Source organism: Sturnira hondurensis, unplaced genomic scaffold (genome assembly GCF_014824575.4).
Source record: "Sturnira hondurensis isolate 20B ecotype Veracruz unplaced genomic scaffold, ASM1482457v3 Scaffold0010128, whole genome shotgun sequence".
Taxonomy (NCBI): domain Eukaryota; kingdom Metazoa; phylum Chordata; class Mammalia; order Chiroptera; family Phyllostomidae; genus Sturnira; species Sturnira hondurensis.
The window spans coordinates 37,677,428-37,701,902 of NW_028082759.1; the positions used below are offsets into that span (position 1 = coordinate 37,677,428).

Here is a 24,475-nt window from a genome sequence, read left to right on the forward strand (position 1 = left end):
TAGGTTTGGTCCCTCATGGTACCTTTGGAGAGTAGCAAATTTACAGTATGCCAAGATGCAGAAGCAGTTGCTAATAAAAGTGGAGACCGTCCTTCAGAATCAGTTCTATTAATATCTGCTCCCTAAAATAAAACAAGCCATTCAATAAAAAAGTTTATAAACAGACAAATCAACTTATATTACAACCTGTAGATAATATTAATTCTTTGGGATAGAGTGCCTACAATATGGCTAGTACCCAAACATATGACTAACTATAGCACTGTTTGAAATTTCCCTATAATTTATAGGTGGTGACATCAGAAAGCAAGGCATTCTTTTATAATTTTAACAACAAAAATTGTCCTTACATATTAATCTTTTGACTGACATCTGACAGTAAAAGGTCTCTGTTACTACCTGAACTATAAAATAAAATCTTTCGTCCCGGCTGGTGTGGCTCAGTGGATTGTGACCCACGATCACAATGTGGGCTTGTAAGCCAAAGAGTCAGTGTGGGCTTGTGAACCAAAGAGTCACTGGTTTGATTCCCAGTCAGGGCAGATGTATGGGATGTGGGCCAGGTCCCCAGTTGGGGGCCTACAAGAGGCAACCACACATTGATGTTTCTCTCTTTCTCACTCCCTCCTTTCCCCACTCTCTAAAAATAAATAAGGTCATTAAAAAATAAAATCATTTGACCTTTAGCAATAGTTGAGTTCCAACTTTTAAGAAAAATTTTAAAAATATTTTATTTATCTATCTTTAGGAGGGAAGGGAAGGAGAGAGGAAGAGAAACGTCAGTGTATGGTTGCTTCTCGTGCATCCCCTGCTGGGAACTGGCCTGCAACCCAGGCATGTGCCCTGACTGGGAATTGAACCAGGATCATCTGGTTCGCAGGCCTGCACTCAATCCACTGAGCTACACCAGCCAGGGCTTTAAGAAAATATTTTTTAATATTCATACAAAAATATTCCAAATTTATTGCATACATGATTTAAAAAACATTCACAGAAAACTGTTTGCTTTTTAAAAATCACGAAATAGCTGTAACTATCACCATATCAAGAATTGCTATTGACAGCCAACATGTTAAATACTACAAATGAGAAAATACTTTTGTTGTTGATATGTTCGGACTTAAACAAATTCATCATATATTCATCTGTATAAATGACTTGTTAGAATTTAACTCAAATTCCTCAGCTGTTCAAAGACAGAACCAGGGCAGCTGGGGGTAGAAGCTTACTGGGTGGTAAAGGGGCTGGTGCGGCCCATCCCACCCCCACTGGAAAGCCTCGTGTACTGAAGAAGGGTCAGCAGAGTCACCAAGCCTTGCACTCCAGAGATTTCTTGCCATGTACCCACCCACTCCCACACAAAACACATTGACACAAGCATCAGAACACTCTTTGGTGCTTCTAACCTCATGATAATGGAGTTTGGTTGTTACGTATTCATGCATAATGTGTATTGGCAAATGTGTCAATGATCTTTTTGTAAACATTTGCTGATAAGAAAAAAGTAGAATTTGGCTTATTTCTGAATTCATATTATATAATTATATGATTTTTTTCAATTGTAGATAGTAATAAAAAACTGTCAATGGAATAGTTACCACTGAAATTAAGTAGTCTGCTAGTTCATGGTGATCAAATAATGAGGCCCTGCAAAAAGAGAATTATAACATTTTAAGCTACTACTGATATAAAATGAGGCTACTATATTCAAAAAGTCAATTTAAATGATCATTTAATAACATGATAAAATGCTAGACAATTAAGAACATTTAAAAATCTATAACTGGTTCTGATTAGGGTAATATTTTCGAAGTAATTATCATAGAGAAACATCAAATACATCACAAGATTGTCGTCCTCATCTTTTAGGAAACCTGCTTTCTCTCTGTGAAATCATCCTGAGGCTGTTCTGAAATGAGTAGCGACATCTGTCCTAAAGCTAAAGATAACTGATTGTTACCAGCACTGACCCCGGGTTATTACAATGGTCTGTGCACCTAGAATTCATCAGCAGGGTTCAAAATGCCCCCTTTTTAGCAAAAACTAATAAGACACAGTTAGCTTTCCTGAGGTTTTGTGAAGCTAAAAAAAAATTATGGCAAGAATTGAAGCCATTTTGGTATTACCTTGCAGCTAGTCATAAAGATAATGTTAATAGACACATAAAAGTTTTCAATTTATATGGAAGCACACAACAAATGTTAATGCTTTAAACATTTTTGTTTCCTGTAGCAAATCTTATTTCCTTGTTCCTGTTCAAGATCATCTTAGCTATTCTTAGCTCTTTGGATGTAAATCTCGGAATAATTAGCTTGTTAATTCTGACCCAACATTTGAAAGAAGTTGTATTGTATTTAAATAATATTAAATGCATTTAGTAATTTTAAGATATAATGGCATTAAGGCCCCATTTGATTTGTTCTTTCATCTCCCAGTCTAAGACATTGCTATTCAACATGGAAACTGCAGACCAGCAAAACTGGCACTACCTGGGAGTCCAATAGAAATGAAAATTCTCAGGAGATTTGGACACTAAGACTCAGAGAGGTCAAATGACTTGCCAAAGGTCACACAGCCGCGTAGGCCTGGAATCCCAGTCCTCTGACTCCAGAGTTCTCTGTTGCAGCCAGAACAAACACAAGGAATTCTAGTGCAAAGAGCAAACTTTCCTTTGAAGCTCAATATAAACTCTAAACAGCACTAGCTATTAGAAGGTCATTTCAAGATCCTGATTCAGTACTTGGTTAATCAGAATTGGACTGAACTGGCCCAAGAAATTTAGCCACTTCAAGTTGAATACCGTATTTCTTGGGCTATAAGACACACCGCCCCTCCCCCAATTGGGAGGAATACTGGTTGTTAATGTTGCTGTTGAGTTCTGTTTACATTTACATTGGTGAAATATTATGTTATTAAATATTTTACCACATTTTTTGCTTCAAAAAATTTCCCCCTATTTTCCTCCTCTAAAACCTAGGTGCGTCTTTTGGTCTGAAAACTACAGTATGTCCATGCTTCTGGGTCAGGGAGATGGATCTCTTTTTCTAAAATAATTCCTTCTTATTCCTATTTATTTATGTAATAATTATGTATATTAAAGCTGTATTCTAAATGGACATTTTTAACTATATCCAGATCATTGTGTTTCTAAATGGGCTAAACATTAGAGTCATTTAAGGAGTTTTAAAAATTCCTGATACCCAGCCCAAAGATTCTAATGTAATCTGGGATATGAATTGACATTGGGATTTTATAAGCTGCTAATGATTCCTATGTGCAGCAGTTGGAGACTTCTTCAGGCTAGAGGTTAGTCTGTCTACTGAGATACATTATTTCAATGGCTTTTTTTTTTTCATTTCTAGGATTTCTAACTCTAGGATTTTTTTCATATAACAATCTTTGATTCATACATGGCAATTTCCTCCTCATCAGGAGGAAATTTATTTATTTCTATTTATTTATTTATTTATTTCTCTGTAACTGATTTATTTCACACTTCCTGTAACTTTCTCAGTCTTAAAATAGCATTATTTAACAATTATTTTCAGAATACCATATTATTTCTGTTTCCTTAGAAGTAATCTTTGTTGATTTTATTTTATGGTTTTAAATCTGAATAATTTGGTGTTGTTCTCTCGTCGATTCTATCGTCTTTTATGAGTTTTCATTCAGGCGGAGAAAGTTGAGTTAGCAAACTGATCCTCAGTGGGAGTTCCTTTCTACCAGGCGGGTGCCACTGTGTCTGGTGGTTTTGCTATCGTACATTCGTCCCCCACCTCCCCAGTTTAGAATCAGATCTTTATTGGCAGATAAAGTATCTTTTTCCCTGAGGGGTATTGCCGATTCCCCTGCGAGATAGCATAGGCTTCCAGCATCTTGTGTGTGTTGGGAGACAGGCAGACAGAGAAAAAGAGACAGACACGGCTTGTCTTAGCCACCTTTTTCACTCACATAGGAAACATTAAGTCCTTGTCTCCCCCCAAAATTGTCCTAGCATCTTGTATGCCTATAGTTTCAGATGCTCTTTTCTCTCATATGTATTCTGTTAAATTCTGCAGGAGTATTTATCTTGTTTGGAGCGTGGCTGTTATTTCCTAAAATGATGTTTTGAAAACCTTTATCTATAATTTTGGGGATGGGCAGAAAGGGGAATAGGGTGGAATGAGTGGAACATTCATATCTATCTGCCCCATTAGCTCCACTAAAAATGAGGGTGAGACACAGAATGAATTGGAACAGATTGGAGGGGGTGGGCAGAGTCATGGATGTTGACCTTCTGAGCATACAGACTTGTATTCCCTGGACTGAAAAGTGGCAGATTAGGCCACTGGTGATTTTATTCTTTCAAAAATCTATTTAAGATTCTACTTTGATTCCAAAGGAGCATGAAGTTTCCAACTGAACGCCAAGATTTTTGTTACCTCTGTCCTTTTCTTTTGAACACTGACATGTAAGTGCTAACTTCTTCTTGCAGGGTGTAATTTAACACCAGAAGACTAAAAATCTGTACACAGAAGGGTAGGTAGGACACTTGCCTGTGAAGCATCGTCTCCTGATTTCCGTCCACTGAGTTAACAATATCATCAGTCCCACAGTAAGAAGTTATCATCAGTTTTACAATCTCAGTGGCTCCCTGGGTGGCCGCAAAGTGAAGGGCTGTGCACTTCCCATTCTGTAACGAGTTGTGACACCAGAATCAATGCCTAATGCCTTAGATGAACTCACCTAAATTCAGCTGGGAGTTTTTTTCTTTCTAGGTCAACTAAATCAAGGACTATAGAGTTTAAGGTGATGAACAGCCCTCAGTTCTATCTACCAAAGAGAATCAGTAGGAAAAAAATCAGAGCTGGCAATTTGGCTTCCCTGCAACCTGACAGCTCTTGACAGCTCTGACAATACTTCTGTCACTGACAGTGTTGTTCTCTTTACCGGGTGTGCTTTTGTGTTTGCAGTTGTTTTCAGTGGCTCTCGAAACTCTTTACATAGATTTTAAAGTTGGTAGAGTGTCTTGTTCTGCTTCTGCACGAATAGCAGAAAATACCTGTTTTGATCTAAATAAGAGCTGTAAAGCATTTTGGAAAATAATTTATGACCCTGGAAAGGAAAAGGCTTGTGTAGAACAGGGACGGTCACCTCCATGAGCTCCAGCTGTGCACCGTTGTCCAGACACATCTTAATCATCTCCAGGTCTCCACTCTGAACTGCCATGTGCAGGGGGCTAGCTTTCCCATTCGTCACAAAATTAATGTGAGACTGTCTGTTAAATCCATGTTCTTCACCTTGAGAAGAAAATACAATTCAAGGTTACAAATATTACAAATAAATAAGAGGAATGTTTTAAAAAGAAAGGGTGCTTAGCCTTACTGAAAGGCTCACATACAAATACTATTAAATACCATGAAATATTTTTCAAATTATTAGCACCCACCAATATAGACTTCTTTACAGTACTTAATGTAGGAAAGCCTCTACTCACCATACTTTAGTAATATTTCCAAGCATTTTTTGGCACCTGAAAAGACAGCCTGGTGAATAGGAAAACATCCCCATTTATTTGTCATGCATGGCTTAGCTCCATTTTTTAACTGGAAGAAAAGAAAGAACGGCAACAATGAAAGTCAAAGGACACCACTTAAACCCGTCGTTGCAAGGATGGACAAGGGTCTACATGCCTCTCTGAGACCGCTGTATTCTTCCGTAATTATGTAAAGCTATATAGAAAACTTCAAATGATATAAAATCTAGCTAAGAAGGTAACTTTGGAACCAGGCTAAGTTTCTGAAATAGAGACATTTACTCTTATTTTCCAAAGATGAGGTAACAACATAGACACAAAACACCATCTTGATAGCCCAGAAAACTAAAGTGCACACATTTTTCAATAGAATTAATGAGATATTTTTAAACATTAATACGCCTCCTCCTATACCCATTCTCAATCCCTGTACAAATAAAATGATATGATATTTCCCAGGTTCTTTCCCTTTAATTTATGTAAATTAAGAAATGATTAGCCCTGGCTGGTGTAGCTCAGTGGATTGAGTGCGGGCCTGCGAACCAAACAACGGAGATTTGATTCCCAGTCAGGGCACATGCCTGGGTTGCAGGCCAGTTCCCACCGGGGGACGCATGAGAGGCAACCATACATTGATGTTTCTCTCCCTCTCTCCTTCCCATCCCCTTTAAAAATAAATTAATTAATTTAAAAAGTGATTATTAAAAAAGAAATGATTAAATCAGCATTCTTGTTAACTATGGAAATCAGGTGTTTTCACTGATGGAAATTCTCCACTAAAAAAGGTGGAGAACTGAATGACATGTTACCTGGACCCCTGAGCCCACCATTTTCCGCTCTCCTTTTCTACAGATCAGTGAACTTGGTTTTGTTTTAAGTACCTTTTATTACCATAAGAGAAAAGATTTTGAAAAAGCAGGAAAGTGTGCCAAAGCAAATATTACCTGCAATCTCATCTTCTAGGGACAGCACTGGTTTATATTTCAGAAGACAACACACTTTTTTGTTTTATTTGTAAAGGCAATTTTTATGTGTATCCTTTGTGATCATACTGTTCCGAAAAGTTTTTACTTACCAATATTCTTTAAAAATGTAGTTTTATCAAGTCCATGTTTCGTTTTTGGGTGCACCACATGTTATACAATAAATCCTTTTAAATGGACTTCAACTTTTTCCCCGTTTTTTTCCCCTTCTGATATATATAATACTGATGTTAACATGAGTGCTAGCTTTAAATATCTCCAGGATGTACTCCCAGTATTGGAATCCGTTAGTCAAAAAGTATTCACACCCACAGTGAATGAAATTCTCTGACTCATGAAAATCTCTCTAACACTACATATCGACGCGTTTTTTTATCTTTCCAATGTAAGATTAAAAAAAAACTCATTGTAACATGTTTCTCTTTGATTATTAGAGAAATGAATAAAACTTTATGTACCTCCTTGCCAGTTTCCCATGGAGTGTTGTCTTTTCCTTATGGATTTGTAAGAATACCTTACATATAGATGCGTATCCACTTAAAGGTAAATACATAAATAAAATCATGGGCTTTGTCTGCTCAGGCCAGTGGGTGCATCACAACCCAGCACTGAGCTATCCATACAATCTGCATGAGGCCAATGTGTACTTCATGTTACTTGTTCAGTTATTCTGAGGAGTTAATTGCTAGTACTTTTAAGATTTTGCATCTGTACTTATTTATATATATTATGAAATGCATCAACATGTAACAGCATGAATATTAGCTGGCTCCAGAACTTTGATAATGCACTTTTGAAAAGTGTTTTATGGTTCCCTACAGGCTTTTAATTTTTTTAGTTAATTTTGAAATTTTCATTATTTTCAGCTATTAACCCAGTAAACATGTTAGAACATATTTGCAGATTTAAATATTAGGAAGATATTTTTAAATTATTTTAGTTCATTTTCCTACTCTCTGGGAAGGCCGAGGGGGGAAATCCAGTGGTAAAAACACAGAATATGGCCTGAATAACATCCAAGCGATAATATCAGGGGAAAGGCTGTGTACTAAAATTCTAGCACCTCACTAAGTGGGGCACTAGGTGGAGCAGGAGTCTGTCATTTAGATGGGTGCGCCCCGGCACAGGGGACCACCCCAGAGAGAAGTGGCTCTCCTTCAGTGCTGCGGACAAGAAGGACCTTAGCCATTATTGTCACAAAGAGCTCCCCGTCTGAGAACCCATGGCAGCAACTTCTTCTCATCTTCATAACATGAATGGCTATGTTTGCCTTGGTTTTTATTTTATGGACCTGCTTGACAATAAGTCTGCCATTGACTATGCTTATCTTTCCTCTGTCTATTTAGAAGTTCAAAGTCAAAAGTATGATCCACTTTAATCAACATACAAGCTATTGTATTTTGTATTTTGTATTCTGGCCTTATCGCCAGCTTAATCTTAATTTACCTATCTATACTTTCTTTTCGTTTTGATCTTCTCATATTTTCTTTAATGTTATCCTGTTAGTCTTCTGTAAGCAACCTCAGATCCATTTAAGATTTAAGGCGTGTGTGTATGCATATATAAAAACACACAGAACAATCCTAACGACATATTTTCTGTATTTCATATTTTGCTAAAAAGAGAAACTAAGAGTTGTTGTAAATAACAACGATTCAGGGTGTACTAATAAAAAAGGAAAGAAAACAGGGAAAAAAGATTAAAATACAAACCAAAATCTGCAGTGCTTCGCTGTTATCTTTGGAGCACGCGATTAGCACAGCTGTGTTTCCGTTTTCTCCCTCCAAATTAACATTTGTGCTGCTGTGCTCAGTCAAGACCTGCACAGTTGGAAGAGGGGAACAATCGCCAGAAGTTAACCGGCAGCTTTCCAAACACGGTAGTTAGGTTACAAACTCTTGATGCCCCGTGCCATGTCCCTATTCACCATTTTTCATCTCTTTCCCACAGAAGCTGCATGAAACCTTACCTATACTTGGTGCTGCATAAATTTCTCAAACAGAGGAGTACTGGGCATTTCTGTAGCACCTCAATTAATGCAATATGCTGTTGTGGAACTCGACATGGAGTAAGAATTGTAGATACTAGTTAAATTAGTTCATTTAATATTTCTCACTTGTATTAAGTAACCTATGTTAACTAAAGCCTTCAGAAAAAAATAAATCCTTTAAGTGTGCAGGTTAGGGAGGACGAAAGGAGGAAAAGAAGGGGAAAATGAGGTAGGGGAATAGGAAGAGGTTTTTTCCTCTCTAGTCATTTTTCTTTTACCTAGATTGCAAGCATTGTGGGAAATGTCAATTAAAACTCCATTTTCTTCAGTAGAGAAAGAGTTTCATGTAACACTGGTAAAGCTTAACTCAATTAATTCAAACTTAGTCTGGAACAGAAAGTTTTTCTATGATATGAGAAACTAGCATTCCTGACAAAATGGATAAGCAATTTTTTCTGATGGAATTAACTAAAGACCTGTTACCCCTTCTCACCTAGTTTGCTTCCAGCTGACCACTGTCCAGGAATACATCAACCTTTAACTGGTCTTTATTTTATATTAAGTCTAACAACACTTATCTCATATAAATGTCTTTCCCAAGAGAGAAATCTTGGGGTTGACCTACTAGAGGTCTTTTCTCTTTCAGCAGGCGTGTTATAATGTGCTTATAATTAAATGGTTTAAAAAGAATTTATTAAAACAAGTCATTTCCTAAATGCTTGACTTTTTAAAGAAGTACACAACCTCCTACCAGCATCCCCTGTTAATGGAATGTGTGCTGATGTGTCGGCACACAAATGAGTTGAGCTTACTAAGTTACTCCTAAAAGAGTATTAAAGTGAGATTTTCATTCATAAGAATGTACAGGGGACTACTGATGGATGGAGAAAAATGAAAATACAGGGTTCATTCAATGGACTTTAGGCACGCTCACATTCTGTTCTTAATAAACGGCAGATCCACACGCAAAGTAACCTACCCAAGGCTGAGATTTGTCCTTCTCTACCCTTCTTAGAACCACAGACCACAGATTCGCAGCAGGCATTAAGGTGGTCAGGTATTACGGTTGTGTTACCATGAGCACCACCTTCCAGAAAGCTGCGTTTCACTATGTGCGGCAGGGGTCCCAGGAAAGCAGCTGCACTGTGCACCCACTCCAGACTCACTCGTGACCAGGCAAGTTGGAGGTTCTTGGCTGAGCTTCCCCGATGCCCCTTTGGTGAGAATTGGAGATGCCTCATGGGACGGTCAAGCCAATGGATAAACTGAGGTTAAGCCCCAAGGACTAAGGCCTGCAGGCAATTGAAAAACAAGGCTTCCTCCTAACCACCAGGCCAGTGTGCCCCAGGGAACACTAAGAATGTGAACAGTCTGCAAGAACTGCAGGCGATGATGCATAATAACTTTTCAGTTCGCAACTATGCCAGTCAGGGTGGAAGGTTTGGGGAGAGGCTGGCAGAGCAGAATAATGGGAAAGCATTCGGAACTGGCCACAACTGGTGGGGCCCAGGCCTGACCCCTGAGGGTAACCGGGAGAGGTGGGGGAAGACCGTTGGCAAGCATGGGAGACACTCCAAAATTCCTCCTCCTTCTTCTATTCTCTTCATCTCAGTGGAAGCAGAAGGGTCTGAACATATTTTTAGAGGAAGTTGTAGCTGGAAAGATCAAGTACGGGAGCGACGATGCCATTTCTCTTCTTGCTCCGGTGTCACCCAGGAACATTTGTTATGCCCTTTGTTCTAACTTATAAATCACTTTTGGGCTTACTTCCTCCTCCATTTGTGTGTGACACCTACCTTTCTGTATTTGTTAGCCAGCAGAGTTCTAATTTCTAATTAGCAGTAGCCTTTCAACCGTTATGTGCCTTTGAATTCCCAACTCACAGGTTCAGAGCCCAGATTAATTAAGTCAATGGGTATTTGTTTCTGAAAAGAGCCTTGAGAGGAAGCCCCAGGTGCCTTGGAAAAATACTATGTGACATCTGTGGGGGTTGGGGTGGGGTCCCTGCAGTCACTAGTGGCCCCATTCGTACGATACTGAAGCAGCATCTGGTCCATGAATGATGCAGACATTTAAGGAACAAACAGGCCACTGGCAGAGACCTTGGCAATAACCTTCTCAAGTGGCCACCCTGACTCCTCTTAGGTGCTGATCCCTAAGCTTTCCCCGTCTCTTTTAGCCAGGACCCCTAGGTACTCATTCATTCTTTTATTCATTTATTCAAAGGTCATCATTTATCAGCAGTGTGGAGGACTCGACATATTGAGATGAGTCACACACAGCCCCTCCTCCAAAGACAACCAGCCGGAGGGGGAGAGAGAAGCATAGGAACATGCGATTACAATACCCTGAGCTAAGAATCAGGACAGACCTAGATACAAGGTACAACAGGAAAGTGGAAAGGGGACTCCCCTCATGCCCTGTGGGCCTGGAGTAAAAGGACCAAGAACTCAGGGTCTGAGAGGACGGTGTTTGGGCTAAAGGGAGTGGGAAGCTCATGGACACCCTGAGACCTCCTTGGTGATTTATAGACAAAGTAGCTTTCCGGTGTGGTATGATGGACTGAATGCCTTTGTCCCTCAGAACTGAAATTCCTAACCCCCAACATGATGGTATTAAGAGGTCGGGCCTTTGGTAGCTGATAAGGTCTTGAGTGCAGAGACCTCATGTAGGGAATTAAGGGACCCAGCGAACCCTCTTGCTGCCTCTGACAGGAGAGGACACAGAAAGACAACAGCCATCTATGAACCAGAAAGCAGGTTCTCGCCAGACGTGGGGTCTGCCTGTGTCTTGCTCTTGGACTTCTCAGCCTTCAGAACTATGAGAGATAAATGTTTGCTGTTTAAGGCACGTGGCCTATGTCAGTCTGTCACAGTAGCTCAAGTGGACAAGGACATGTGGCTTAGCACAATGGCCAAATGACTTGTAATATTGTTTCTGCAGGAAAATTTATTCTAAGTTCCAATTGTCTACCACAGAAATGAATTTCTGGAACATGATCCATTTGTAAATTGCAGTCCTCTTTAGGTCAGCATGTATGTTTCCAAGGGTGTCTAAGATCTGACATGCAGTTTGAAAGCTAGGGCCCAAACCTTATCTGTTGAGCATTTACCACAGTTTCCTCTATTTGACCTAACTTGCCAAGAAAAAAAGAGAGAGAGAGACAGAAAAGAGAAGGGAGGGAGGGAGGGAGGGAGGGAGGAAGAGAGGGGAAAGAGAGAGAGATAGAGAAAGGAAAAAAATGAAAGAAAAAAGAAAGAAAACCTTGAAAAAAAAACAAGAAATTTCCCAATAATATTGTAATGTGTTCTGCTAAAATTATCACATGTCACCCACTTGAACCAAAATAGCAAATCATAATTAGATTTTATGTTTTCACTGATATACTTACCACCTTCTTCCTTTTAATCATCAAATCAGTCAGGAAAAGTGATAAAGTATTAGCTTGCCAACATCAAGATAAAACAGAATCCCTAATTGTTATTTAATTGTTATTTTCACCAGTTATCTGATAGTAGGCAAGTGATTTAATTTTCCTTGCCTCAGTTTTCCTCAGCTATGAAATGAGAAAAGCCTTACTTCATAATTGTTTAATGGGGATTTTAAAAACTAAACATGTAAAGTCCTTAGAGTAATGCTTGGTAAATAAGGACACTTTGATAAAGATAAGACCGTATCCTCATCACCTTTGTCATCATGACCACCACTGTCACCACTAACGTGTCCCGACAGCTTCGGTTGGCCACTCAGCCCAGGCAGGGAGAGCTGGCCTCGGGCCCAGCTTACCTTCACCACCTCGTTGCACATGCCCTGCACAGCAAGGTGGAGGGGCGACATCATGTTGATGTTTCGGAGGTTTGGGTTGGCTCCTTTGCTGAGAAGAAACTTAACACTTTCAACCCGGTTTTTTTGTGCAGCCCAATGCAGAGGCGTATTTCCATGATTGTCCATCACATTCAATACTAGAAAAAGATGTCAAAATATGAGTAAGGTTTTGCCTGGACTGGATTGAACACTGACCACATCCCTATTCACTTCAAAGTTCAGTGCCAGGCTTCACTTTTGCCATGAAAAATAAAAATACACAATGGACCCCTGGAGAGGATGCATAGAATTATGACGCTGACTTTGTCAAATGAGTGGGATGTCTACCTATGGCATCGATAACAAACAGATTCTCCTATTGCCTCATGTTTTTATCTGTGGTATGAATTTGAAGATTGCTATATTGTATTGTGCTTAATGAGAGCAATAGGTATATGCCAAGCACTCTACTAGGTCCCATATAACCATTATGTCATCAAACCCTCCAACACCCAACTAGGAACCAGGACTGTCTTTCACAGAGACAATGTTGAGGCCTAGGGAGGCTCAAAATCTTGCCGATATCATACCACTAGTAAGGAGTTCAGTAAGTTGCCTTACTTCTTTGAAGCTCAGTTTTCTCATTCAAATTTGGTTACCAAAAAGAATATATATATGTGTATATATATATATATATATATATATATATATATATGTATGTTTTGGGGAAGAGAATATGAATATGAATATGTCTTAATGCTTGGCCCATAATAATGCTTCAAAAAATGCTAATGAGAAAGAACACAAGACACCACTAATAAACCACAAGACTAGAATTACAGCTTGAGCCTCTGATGCCACGCCTGGCTTCCATGTATTTCTACAATATGATGATACATTGTACTGTTTTCTCTGTGGCCTCAGCATAGGAGTGGGCAGCATCTCATATCTGTTCTCAAATAGACATAACTGCTTTATCAGCCTTTTTAATTAGTTGCAGGGCATTTTTACGTCTGAGGAGGGAGAAAAGCACTCACTCGTAACAGTGATTCGGGGACAATCTACAACACCTAGAGCCACGCTATAGCCATGTCTGTCCTTTTTAAAATTTACCCCTGCGCTATTTCCTTTTATTCCTCCAAATGCTTCCTTCTCAAAAACACACACATGCACTCACGCACTCCCACAAGTCTCACTCATAGACACACACACACACACACACATACACACACAAACCTCTCATCCATTGTGTCTGATCAAGGCTGAACACTATACTGAGCACTTCAGTCAGCACCAAACCTGGTTAAACAGGGGCCTAAACTTACACACTTCCATGCACTAATGAAATAATCTCCACATTTTTCAGATATCATTTTTACCAAGGTCCAGAGGCTCTCTAATGTAAGCGCGTATGTATTGTGATCTTCCTACTCGATGTCTTTGTGGCAACTGATCTTCTAATTCATCTGTTCCCAGTAACTGCCCTTGCGTGTGTCACCACTCCCTTACCTATCACTCTCTTCACCATCCTGCTTCTGGCTTTTCTCTGCCATCTGGCCCTTAATGTCAGTGCTCTCTCCTCAGCTACCTTTAGGGGCAATTTCATGGTCTCACAAATGATTTCCATGCATTTCCACAGTCTCAGCTCCTTCCTACGCAACAGTGACTTTGCAGGGTTGGCTGCTTTCCTTCTATGTGTCTAGTTGTCTGCTGGTCATTTCCAAGTGAATATGCCCCGGGCCTTTCAAACAGTATGACCCAAACAAATTCATTAGCCCCTTCCATGTCAGACTTATTTTTCTTCTGTTTTCTTCAATGCCCCCTCTTCTGGTGGTGGGGGCAGGTGGTTACTATTAGCCTCCTTGCTTTAAGAGTCTCACAGTCACCTCTTGACATTTCCTCCTTACATTCAATCTTTTATGAAGCATTGTTGACTCCACAGGCAAAATAGCTCTCAAATCTCTCCCTTTCTCCTCATTCCAACCTGAGCATCCTGGTGTCCTCTCACCTGCTTTTCACACTAAAATAGCTTCCTAGGTGGGATTCCACTTCCGATGCATCTTCCACAATATTGACAAAGTTATCTTAGATTATAAAGGCCTTCGCACACTCCCTGGATACTTACATCCCTGTGGCACCCACCTTCCTCATCTAACTGCAGCTGAGTTACCCAGATGAGGCCGGGTGCACCAGGCTGGGGTTGTGGGAGCATTCTCCAGCTCCTTAGGGTGTCGATTTTATTCATTGACAAGCAATTGAAATGTAGAATAATCTCAGTGAAATAGCACAGAAGGATACACAAAATGTGTATGATTTTTTATAACCTTTCAGAAAAATTTAAACAAAATCTGTGCTTGCTGTGCAGTCCCAAATCTCTCCACTATCCTTAGCAGTGTTTCAGCGGAAAAAAATTAAGGAAGAATGGCCTATAGGGAAAATCACACTCCAAGTGAGCTATTCAGGCCCTTTGTAATCTGGAACTAATTTACCTTCAGAGTAATTTCACACCACTTTTTCAATGAATCTAATGGGGTCGTGGATGGGGAGCAATCATGGTAACATTTTGTTACCTTCACAAGAGGAGTCATTGAGGATCATCTCCATCAGCTCAACTTGACCGTCTTCTGCAGCACAATGCAAATGCGAGGGAGTCACATCATCATATTTGCTCCACTTATTTTGTTTCTTCAAACAGCTTTGGAATTCATTTGCATTTCCTTCGCAAATCACCTAGAAGTATATTTTTAAAATGTTATATCAAACAAACATGCAAAACTTAGTATATGTTCATCGTTAAGAGTCATCATCCAAAACTGCTTTTTGTGCTTACAATAAGGTCATATTTTTCTGAAGAACACAATATACTCACAGACATAAAGAATGGGTAAGCGTATGCCTAAACATTGATAAATACATTATGTAAATGATCTTATTTTCACATGATAAATGTGTATATACTATAGAAATAAAGGTCTTGAGGAAAGTTTTGACTCAAAAGTAAGGAATTTTATCTGAAAATTAGGTAGTGTAGTGAAACTATAGAAGAATTATCTTTGCCAGATGAAACTGTGAACTACAGCATGAGGGATTTGGGTAAAATAAAAAGATTTTTCTAAGCACAAGAACTAAGTCCAGGTATCCAAATTGTTGTGCTCCCTTTGGCCTGCAGTCAGTTCCCATCCAACATTTCCTTTCTAATGTCCCAGAGCCAGAATCATGAGCATTGGCGTGTCATTCACTGGTCAGTTACCTAGGACGGCTTCCCACTCAGTCCTGGGAATGAGTATTCTGATCACGGGGGGTCCTGCAGCAGCCGAGGCAGGTCAGGCTCACCTCCTCATCGTTCTCAGTGTGCAGGAAAAGCTCTTACTATTTGCATTTACTTAGGGCCATATATCAGGGCATCGAGAACTTAGGTCATTTGCCCGAGGGCACTGTAAGTGGCAAAGTCAGAAATTTGATCAGGAGATGCATGGAGTAAATATTTTGGCTGGATGGTGAATGCTAAAACTGGACATACACTAGAAGCTGAAGTCAAAACCACCATCATACGATGGACCACTATTCACTGACAGAGTAAAGTATTACAAAGCCCAGGGACGGGCACTGTAGAGTAGTAGGCTCAGCAAGTTCTGGGACCGTCGGCTGCTCGCACTAACCTGCAAATGTTTAATTCCAAACAGATGATCACGACCTGGATGGCCAGGGAGGAGCAAGAGGTTTTTTAAATATCTATTTTTCTCTAACACGTTATTTTCTTCATGCTTTTTGAATCATTATGACTGGACTGAAAAAGTTTATCACAGATGACATTATGTTTCTTCCTTGTGAAATTTTAAGGTGACAGTGTTAACATTCTGAGTTTGAGTCATTCTTACAAGACAGGAATACAATTTCCCGGATAAGTCTTTCTCTTGAAAAGCTCATGACATATGAAATTAATTTACTAAAAATTAAATAAATCTTTAAAAATCACTTTATTCAATATTATTAATGTTACTATAGCAAACACAATTTTACAGAAACCTTCAGTCATAAACTTGATTCTATGACTCTGCCTTGCATTACAATTTAAATTTTTACTAAATATTTTGGATCGAAAAGTATATTACATTCTTCCTAAAATGAATTCATCCTTTCTTAATATCTATGCTAATTGACAATTTAGTTCCTTATTCAACTACTTGAAAAATCTTCATCTATGTTTTACATAGAAAAGGAAGAATTTTCAAAATTATTTATAATCATATTTAAGCATATTTGAATTGACAACATTTTTATTCAGATTGCTTCTAGAATTTCTGCCTGTATTTGAAAGTGAGTATTTAAGTATTATCAGTCAATATGAATGAGACACCTTATTCTACTGCAAACATATTTACATTGTTTATATATGATGATATCCCTGATCACTCAGAGACCCTGGAAATGGCATTAAATTAGGTATTTTGATAACGGTGCCAAAGTCAAAGCCAAAGCCCAAACTGAATTGCAGATTTTAATGCCAATTTGAGGCTGAAAAAGCCAATCTCAACTGTACCCCTGCACTGCGCACCCTGGCCTGACCCAGAAGCCAGGCTCTCCAGCATCGCACTGTGCTGCCCTGCGCGTGTGGGCTTGACCTTCACCACCAGGTTTCCACCTGGGTGATGCACCCTTCTCTCTGACCTTGTTTCCAGCCCATGCAACTTCCCCCCTAAATCTCCTTCCCGCAGTCCTCCGGAGAGCTCTAGGATGCCACCCTCCAGTCCAGCCTCTCCGGGTCTCTCATGCATGCACAGTGGAATATTCCAGAAGCCACAGTTGTGGGGTCACATCACAGCACTCACGGTTACTAGAATGTACACACTGTACTCTCAAGTTTTTAAATGTTTCTAATATGGTAAATTTGGTACCTATAACCTCATTGGGAGTCCTCATACTGTTTAAGTGTAAAAGGGTTCTGAAACCAAAAAAAAAAAAAAAACCACGTTTGAAAAATTCTTTAGTTCTTTCCTAATGCTATCTATGCTAAATGTGTATTACACATGTGTATACTTATTTGCTATGATACTTTCATATGTAAATAATTTTTCAAGAAGGAGGGGAGGGAAGAAAGAAAGAAGGAAGGACAGAAAACCCAGAGCGCTTACAGGGCAGCAGGTGAGGACACGTGGACCATCAGATACACTAGAACTCCTCCCTGGTGAATTTCAACTCCCTCCATGGGAAAAGTTAATGGAACCTCCCTCCAATCCTGTGACACTATAGAGACTAAACATTTTCTCAATATTACTTCAAGCTTTGCAAATACATAACCAAAAACACATTTGTCTGAAATTTTTCCAGAGCTATTTTCTTAGCAAATATTTCATCACACGGACCAAAAGCAAAATCTTCTACAAGACAGTAGTTTTTCAGGGAACCCACTATAAAATGACCATTTTTTGAAAATGCAGAAACCTCTCCAAACAAATGATCCAGGCACTTGCTTTAATCCTACTTTCGACAGTGACTGGCCAAATTGGACACGTTGTAATATCTGTGTCAAAACCTGTGATTAGTCATTTTAAAGACAACCAGAACATTTCTTCCTACTAAAAATTGTTTAGTTAAAATAAAATGAAATGTTAAAATACTTAATGTATTTAATGTAGTTAATAAAGAATTGAGCATTCAGGATTCATATATAAATGTCAAGTTGAATAAACACAACAAAAATCTCTTCAATTTTGACCTTGGGTTTTTGCTGCTGCCTTAACACAAAATAGTACCCAAGGAATCACTCTTCTATCGTAGCCCCTTCAATGGAGATGCGTTTCTTCTCAGTTACTAAATTCTATATAAGCCACACATACCTTTAGTGAACACAGGACATGACAATGGGTAACGAACCATTTCCAAATTTACACACATTCATTAATAATGAGCTGCTTACAGAAATAGGTCTTTCTTAATGCCTTACCCTATGAAAGATGCATTTACCTAAATCCATTTGGAAGTATCTTAGCACCTGAATAATACGTTCTTCCAGTGATAGGAATGGGATTATATTGCTCTCCTCACAGAGCCAGAAAGAGCAATTTATAGGTCTGTTCAGAGATATGCTGTTAACACAATCCCAGTTACACACTCTGGGGACCAAGTACCAGGTTCAGATGCTCCCCAGGCACTGCCGAATTCATGAGCGCATCAAAATACTTTATACAAGTTCATCAGAGGCACTAAACAGTCAGCATTTGAAGGATTTCTTAAAGAAAGCGCTACAATAAGAGAAAACTGTGATTAAGACAAATTATTACGTATTCATTCAGTGTAGTTTTGTAGTGTCACAGGCTCACTGTAGATTCTTTTGGATTCTAAACTATATGGCTGCATACAGAACACAATAAACTATTTCACCTTTAAAGACGCAAATTCTTTAAGTTAGAGATATCAAATATCTCTGTTTCAGGTTACTTTAATGAAATGCATGTAAGTGGTGATGGGGCAAAAAGGAGGGAAGCTAGGGGGAGACATTACAATAAGTGAAAGGTCAAATGCTAAAGGGTTCACTCTTGCAGAAAGGTCACTGGGAAAGGATAAAGGGGTGTCAGATGGTTTTATGCACATTTCTCACCTTGCAAGGCTTCTGCCAGCCTTCAATTTTGTTAGTATGCATGATATGCTATGTGCGTAGAGAGAAATACTATACACGATGTCTTTTGAGTCCAGAAATCCTTAAAGTTCAGAACTATTGGGAGAGTTATATGAGTTGATTTCTAATTCATCTCACCATTGAGATATCTACAGAATGATCTGGAATTATGACTGCAGGTAGTAAAATAAAGTATATAAATTCATCTAGCTCTACCGTGACTTCTAAAACAACATAAATGGTTCTACTTAGGTGAGCAAAGAAAGTATTTCTGGTATGATTTTCAAAATTTTATAATTCTGTCCTGTCCCATAATATTAATCCCAGAGACGGTATCCCAGTGCTCGAAATCTGTTCATGACCTCAGTACTGGGGATTTGGCCAAAAGACCTTGATGAAGTTGTTAATATTGAGGAGGAGAAAAGTAGCCAGTGCTCAGTCTGGACGTGCAAATAGACTCAGCTTGGGAAGCCAGGTTTTAGGGTTATGTGATGTACTGCACATGCCTGACTCCCACAGACAATTGGCCAGGGTCAATTTGTGCTACCAGTTTAAAGGACAATTTGGCAATTTCTACCAAAATTAAAGTTCTACATAATCTCTTGATCCTGTTAGGACTTTAACATACAGACACACCCACTAAAAAACGAGTGGATGGAGAGACGAAGCTACAGCTCTCCTCGCAGATACATCCAACCACAGGAAATAATGGGAGAAAACCAGACCAGACACAACCTAAGTGTCCATGGAGGCAGAACTGGTTAAATACATCACGATAGACCCAGGTGAGGGAATACTGCACTGTACCAATGCTAAAAAGAGTCAGGTACATCTCCAGGTGCTGATTTGAAAAGCATTCTGAAATAGATTGAGTGAGGAAATCAAAGTACAAACCTCTGTGACATCCCACTTTTGTGAATGAAAAGCTATAAGCTATGAACGTGGGTAATAAAGCAATCCTCTTCCCCCACCCCGGGAAAATACATAGGCATTGTTTACTGTGATTCCATTATGAAAACGGATTTGTGGTGGAGGTTGGGAGAGACATTTGTAGGGACCTATTAATGTCTGAAAAGAGACCCTTCTTCGCTGACAATCTCAGGAAACCCAGTTGCGTTTCTGAGCACCTACTGCCTCTGCCCTCGAACTGCGCCATCAGAAGGCGGCGGCAGCAAACGCTAGCTTCAGATCGGATGCCCAGGGAAACTGCTTCAGAAACAGAAGCCCCATCATAGCCTTTGGGACCCCCTCAAGGACCACGTACACATCTTCACAGGGTCTCCCCCTCCGCACAGTCTATCCCAACCATCCACTTCCAGGAGGATTCTCCAGTCCGGCCATCCCTGCAACGCTTCCCTTCCAGGTGCTGGTTTCTCCGGTGTACTCCAGGGGAGAAGTGTGCTTCTCTGACTGCTAATGCACTTCTGGATATCTGACCACCAGGGACAGCCAATTGGCTCCTCGGTTTGAAATAAAATCTACCAAAAGGGCTAGCAAAACAGCACACGCTCCAAAATTGTCCTGATGTTATGCAGTTGCCCGATTTTGCCAGATGTAAAGGATACATTTCGAGGGCGGGGGGGGGGGGGTGCGGCTCCCCAGGCTGCCATTGGCCGCCCAGGAGCAAAAAAAGGTTGAACAAATGAGCAAGCAAACAGGACAGAGCAGGCACCGTGTAGTGTGGGCACTTTCGCAAAGCGCCCCCACCCCCGACAGCCCTCGACCACCCACCTGCCCCGCCCCCGCCCGGTTCCCAGAAAGTCCCCGCGTGCACGGCATGGACCCCAAGCCCGCAGCTCCCACCTGCCGTGCTCTCCGAGTTCCCATCCCGGGGCTGCCCCCTAGGAAACCTCCAATCGAAGAGGGCAAAGAGAAGGAGAACCAACACCGCCCTGACCTCGCCCTCCCGACCACCGCCGGTCGCCCAGGATACCTTAAATGAGTCCTTGGAGTCGTCCAAGTCTAGCTCCACGCCCTGATAGACCACGCCCTGGGGCTCCTTCTTCCCGGCCGTGCGCAGCAGGTTCCTCAGGCTGCGCCTCATGGATTCCATCCTGGATGCCACCTGCTGCTGCAGCTGCACGCCACTTGGACCTGGGGGGACAGATCCCTGTGAGCGGCAAGGAGCCGAGGCCCGAGTCCGAACCGGCGGTCCCAGGACTGCGGAGCTCTTGCTCGGGGTGGGAGTGTTTTAACTAAACACTTTTGCGAGGAGTTCCTAGCACTCCGCTTGTAACTCAGAAGACGGAGGCGCGCAGGGTGGAGGCAGGGACGCGGACCTCGTGGTGGACGCACTGAGGGGGCGGTCACTCAATTGTCCCCTGGGCTCACTGCTTTAGGCTGAAAGCTCGAATTTCCTGTCCCAACCCCCCACCCCTACCCCAACCACCACTACCACCCTAGTTTGGTGGATCCAGCTTAAAAAAAAAAAAAAAACACTAAAAATCCCCACCCCTATACCCTACCCTGGCCCACAGCCATAGGGAGGGAGAATGAGAAAATAACTGGGTACATTGGGAAGATTTCTGTTTTTTAGAATTTTTCCCTTAAAAGCCATTGGGCTTGGTTTTTCCTTGTCCGTCCTATTTTAGAAGCCTCTTTGATTGGGAGATACTTTTTTTAGAAAAACTTCCATTTTTTCTAACAGGATAGTGGATAACAATACTGCTCCACTTAGGAGCAGAATGACTAATAAAATGACTGTTAGGTTAATGTAAGTCAAGTCGTTGTTTGCCTTCAGCGTTGTTTGGAAGGTTTATCTCCCTGGGCCCGCACTGCCTTTATTGACCGACAACTAGGTGTCGGTCGTGCAGTGGAAGGGGCGTCCGCTGGGCTGGAGAGGCTCAGTTTTCGTTTAGGTACTGACAGTGGAGCGTCTGAAACGTGTTGCCGCTATGTTCAGGTCGCAAGGTTAGAACGCAAAACACTGCCTTCCAGAGCCGGTTACACTTTGCACAGGAGAAAACGTTGCTCTTATTCGGGTTCTGTGTGTGTTCCTTTGAGACCGCGACACAAGTCCGAATGGATCCAGGCTCCCGCATGGGGCCCGCGCTCAATAAAAGTATGTGGACTGCCTGAGTCAATGGCAGCCCCCGGCTGAACTCAGGGGTACTAGAGTGGTTAGGATGATACTGAGCCCTGTGGGAAGGTCCCCGCAAATCTTCCAATAGATAGGACAGGCTGCCATCAATTCCACCCCTAAACTGGAATTCCGTAGAAGGTTAATATTGAAGCCTGTGGCCATCAACCCCTGTGGCCTTCTGAAAGATTAGTGAAGGGTACAGCTAATATTCAACTTTACCGCCTGTAGCGTTCCCTGTAGCGTTGTGCTCATAAAGTACAGACCAGGGATCAGTGGCATCCCAGGCTGTGGTTAGGTTGAAGCGGGAAGTGTATTTGACAAAAGTAATTTTTAAAAAAGATCCAGAGAGTTAGGGAAAGAATAACGTTGAGGCACTGCTGTCTGCTGGGGTTTTACTTCTATTAGGTCCTCATTTTAAAAAGAAGTGCCTCAGAGGGATATTAAGACTTTCTATTTGTTATTGCCAGTTTACTTTGATCGATTGCTTTTCTCCTAGCACTTATCTGCAAAGGGTCATTAAGACAAGCAGAGAATAAAGAGGAATCTGAAAGGGGTCATTCTGGAAGTCTGGCAGAGGGCGGTTATGGGGGCAAGCACCAGCTGCCCTTGGGAGAGGAGTGTGGGGGCCAAGGAGCTCATCCTGGGAGGGGTGCTGGGAGGGGGGTCAGCCTCCCAGGAGGTCGACCCCCTCCTTCCGCCTCTGTAACTCACTGGCTTCAGCTGCCAGCACAGATTCCCTGCAGAGGAGTACCTTCTGCCCTCTTGCTTCCAAATAAAAATATATATATACAGAGAGGAGAGGCGCTTACTAGCCCCTTTCTGATGCTGCTCCCCAATTAATACTTGCACACCAACTCTGTACCCCTGGAGTCTCGGGTTCCTCCACCATTCTTCCCATCCCAGCATTCCTTTTCGATGTGTGACTTGAGTTTTCCTTTATGTTTGTAGCTCTGTGGATCTGCTCCCGTCTGCCTCCTGTTTTTCCAGAAGTCTGACATTTCTAGACCGTTGGTGGCATTGTTTTCTGTTTCTCTACCTTGGTTTATTCTTTATTACAAAAACATATTTTTGGCCATTTCATAGGATCTCAGATGAGAAGGAAGGTAGGTGTGCATACCCAAACACCTGTCTTAATCAGATCGCTGCTTCTCAGGTCGTGTTTTAAAATTCCACCCTGTTTATGCCAAATTGTATGGAAAGGAAAATTTTTGTATACAGCAGGTCCTGAAATGTTACATTAGAAAAGGATTGAGTCAGAAGACAGAGAGAAAACTAATGTTCATGAGACTCCATTACTTACCAGATCGTGTTTTCAGTTTGATGACAACTGAGATTCAGGTGGAAAATTCTGGTTAATCTGCATACATTGTGAGATATATTACACACACATATCACTATGAAATGCTTTTTCACTACCAGGGAAAAAAAGAAACTCCATTACTTTGTTACAGAGAGCCCTGTAGCAGATTCTGTCCTTTGTACTTCCCACAAGACCAACGGATACACCATCCTTGGCAACCACGGTTTAGAAAGATTATTGGAACAATTAATAAACATGCAAAACTGATTAGATTATTTAATATGTCATATATTTAAAAAGCTAATTAAGTTGGCCCCCCAGAGAAGGGAAACCTTGCTAAGAGTTAAATAATTGCAAATAGTATATCAGATTTGAGAATGAAGTAAGGTATAAAATTGATTTTATTTGTATTAAATTCTTATAAACTGGCACATATGTTATTCTTTAACTTAATCTGATGAGGGAATTAACCTTTATGTTGTAAATTTCTGTTTCTAACTATTTTAACTGAAGTAACAGCCACGGTCATGGGATGGAATTAATCCTACACTGTGAACTTTTTTATTTCTAATTACTTAACTAGAACCAATAGCCAAAATTTAAAATTTGTTTCCATGTTATCTGCCAAGCCTTTCCATGAACTCTGAACAACCATAGCTCGAACAGAATTTGATGTGAACTAAAGTTTTATTTCATCTGATTCATGACGGGAAGGAATTAGGAGAGAGTGAAACTGAATAACATCACATATAAAATGAGAATCTACATTCCTCACAGGTGTGACCTAACCTGGCACTTCAAATGTATAATAGTACCAGAATTAATCTAATTTCTTGTGCCAGAAACCTAGACTCATCTCACATCTAAAATATATGTATTATTCTTTAAAACTGTGAGAGTTGCAAGATATTGAATCAAAATCATGCTCACCTTCAGGCATGGAGATGATATGCAGCTTCTGATGTTACACAGGCGAAAACACCCAAGGAGAGAACTGTTCCTTTTCTCACAGTCAGTAGGTGGCACCCACTTTTATAGACCCGTGGAGTTATACAAGGGGTGGTTCATTCTAAGAGTCAATATTATGCTTTTTTATTGGACTGCCTGATAGAAATAATGAGTGAATACTAAATTTTCATTACTCGAGCTTTGCCATTTCACTACCAGCTACTGAAAAGGAATCAC

The 24,475-nt window shown here is 40.7% G+C and overlaps 1 protein-coding gene across 1 annotated transcript in view; it reads right to left on the reverse strand.

Annotated features, from left to right (window-relative positions):
- Positions 1 to 20,982, reverse strand: part of TRPA1 (transient receptor potential cation channel subfamily A member 1) — a 49,133-nt gene extending 28,151 nt beyond the window's left edge. Inside the window, exons 1-9 of the mRNA XM_037058222.1 lie at positions 20,842 to 20,982; positions 14,863 to 15,022; positions 12,275 to 12,450; positions 8,211 to 8,318; positions 5,477 to 5,585; positions 5,134 to 5,279; positions 4,536 to 4,672; positions 1,599 to 1,647; positions 23 to 122 (exon numbers count right to left, since the gene is read on the reverse strand). Coding sequence (XP_036914117.1) covers positions 23 to 122; positions 1,599 to 1,647; positions 4,536 to 4,672; positions 5,134 to 5,279; positions 5,477 to 5,585; positions 8,211 to 8,318; positions 12,275 to 12,450; positions 14,863 to 15,022; positions 20,842 to 20,961 — 1,105 coding nt within the window. The 5' untranslated portion in view covers positions 20,962 to 20,982. The remainder of the gene's footprint in view (positions 1 to 22; positions 123 to 1,598; positions 1,648 to 4,535; positions 4,673 to 5,133; positions 5,280 to 5,476; positions 5,586 to 8,210; positions 8,319 to 12,274; positions 12,451 to 14,862; positions 15,023 to 20,841) is intronic.
- Positions 20,983 to 24,475: the final 3,493 nt, after the last annotated feature.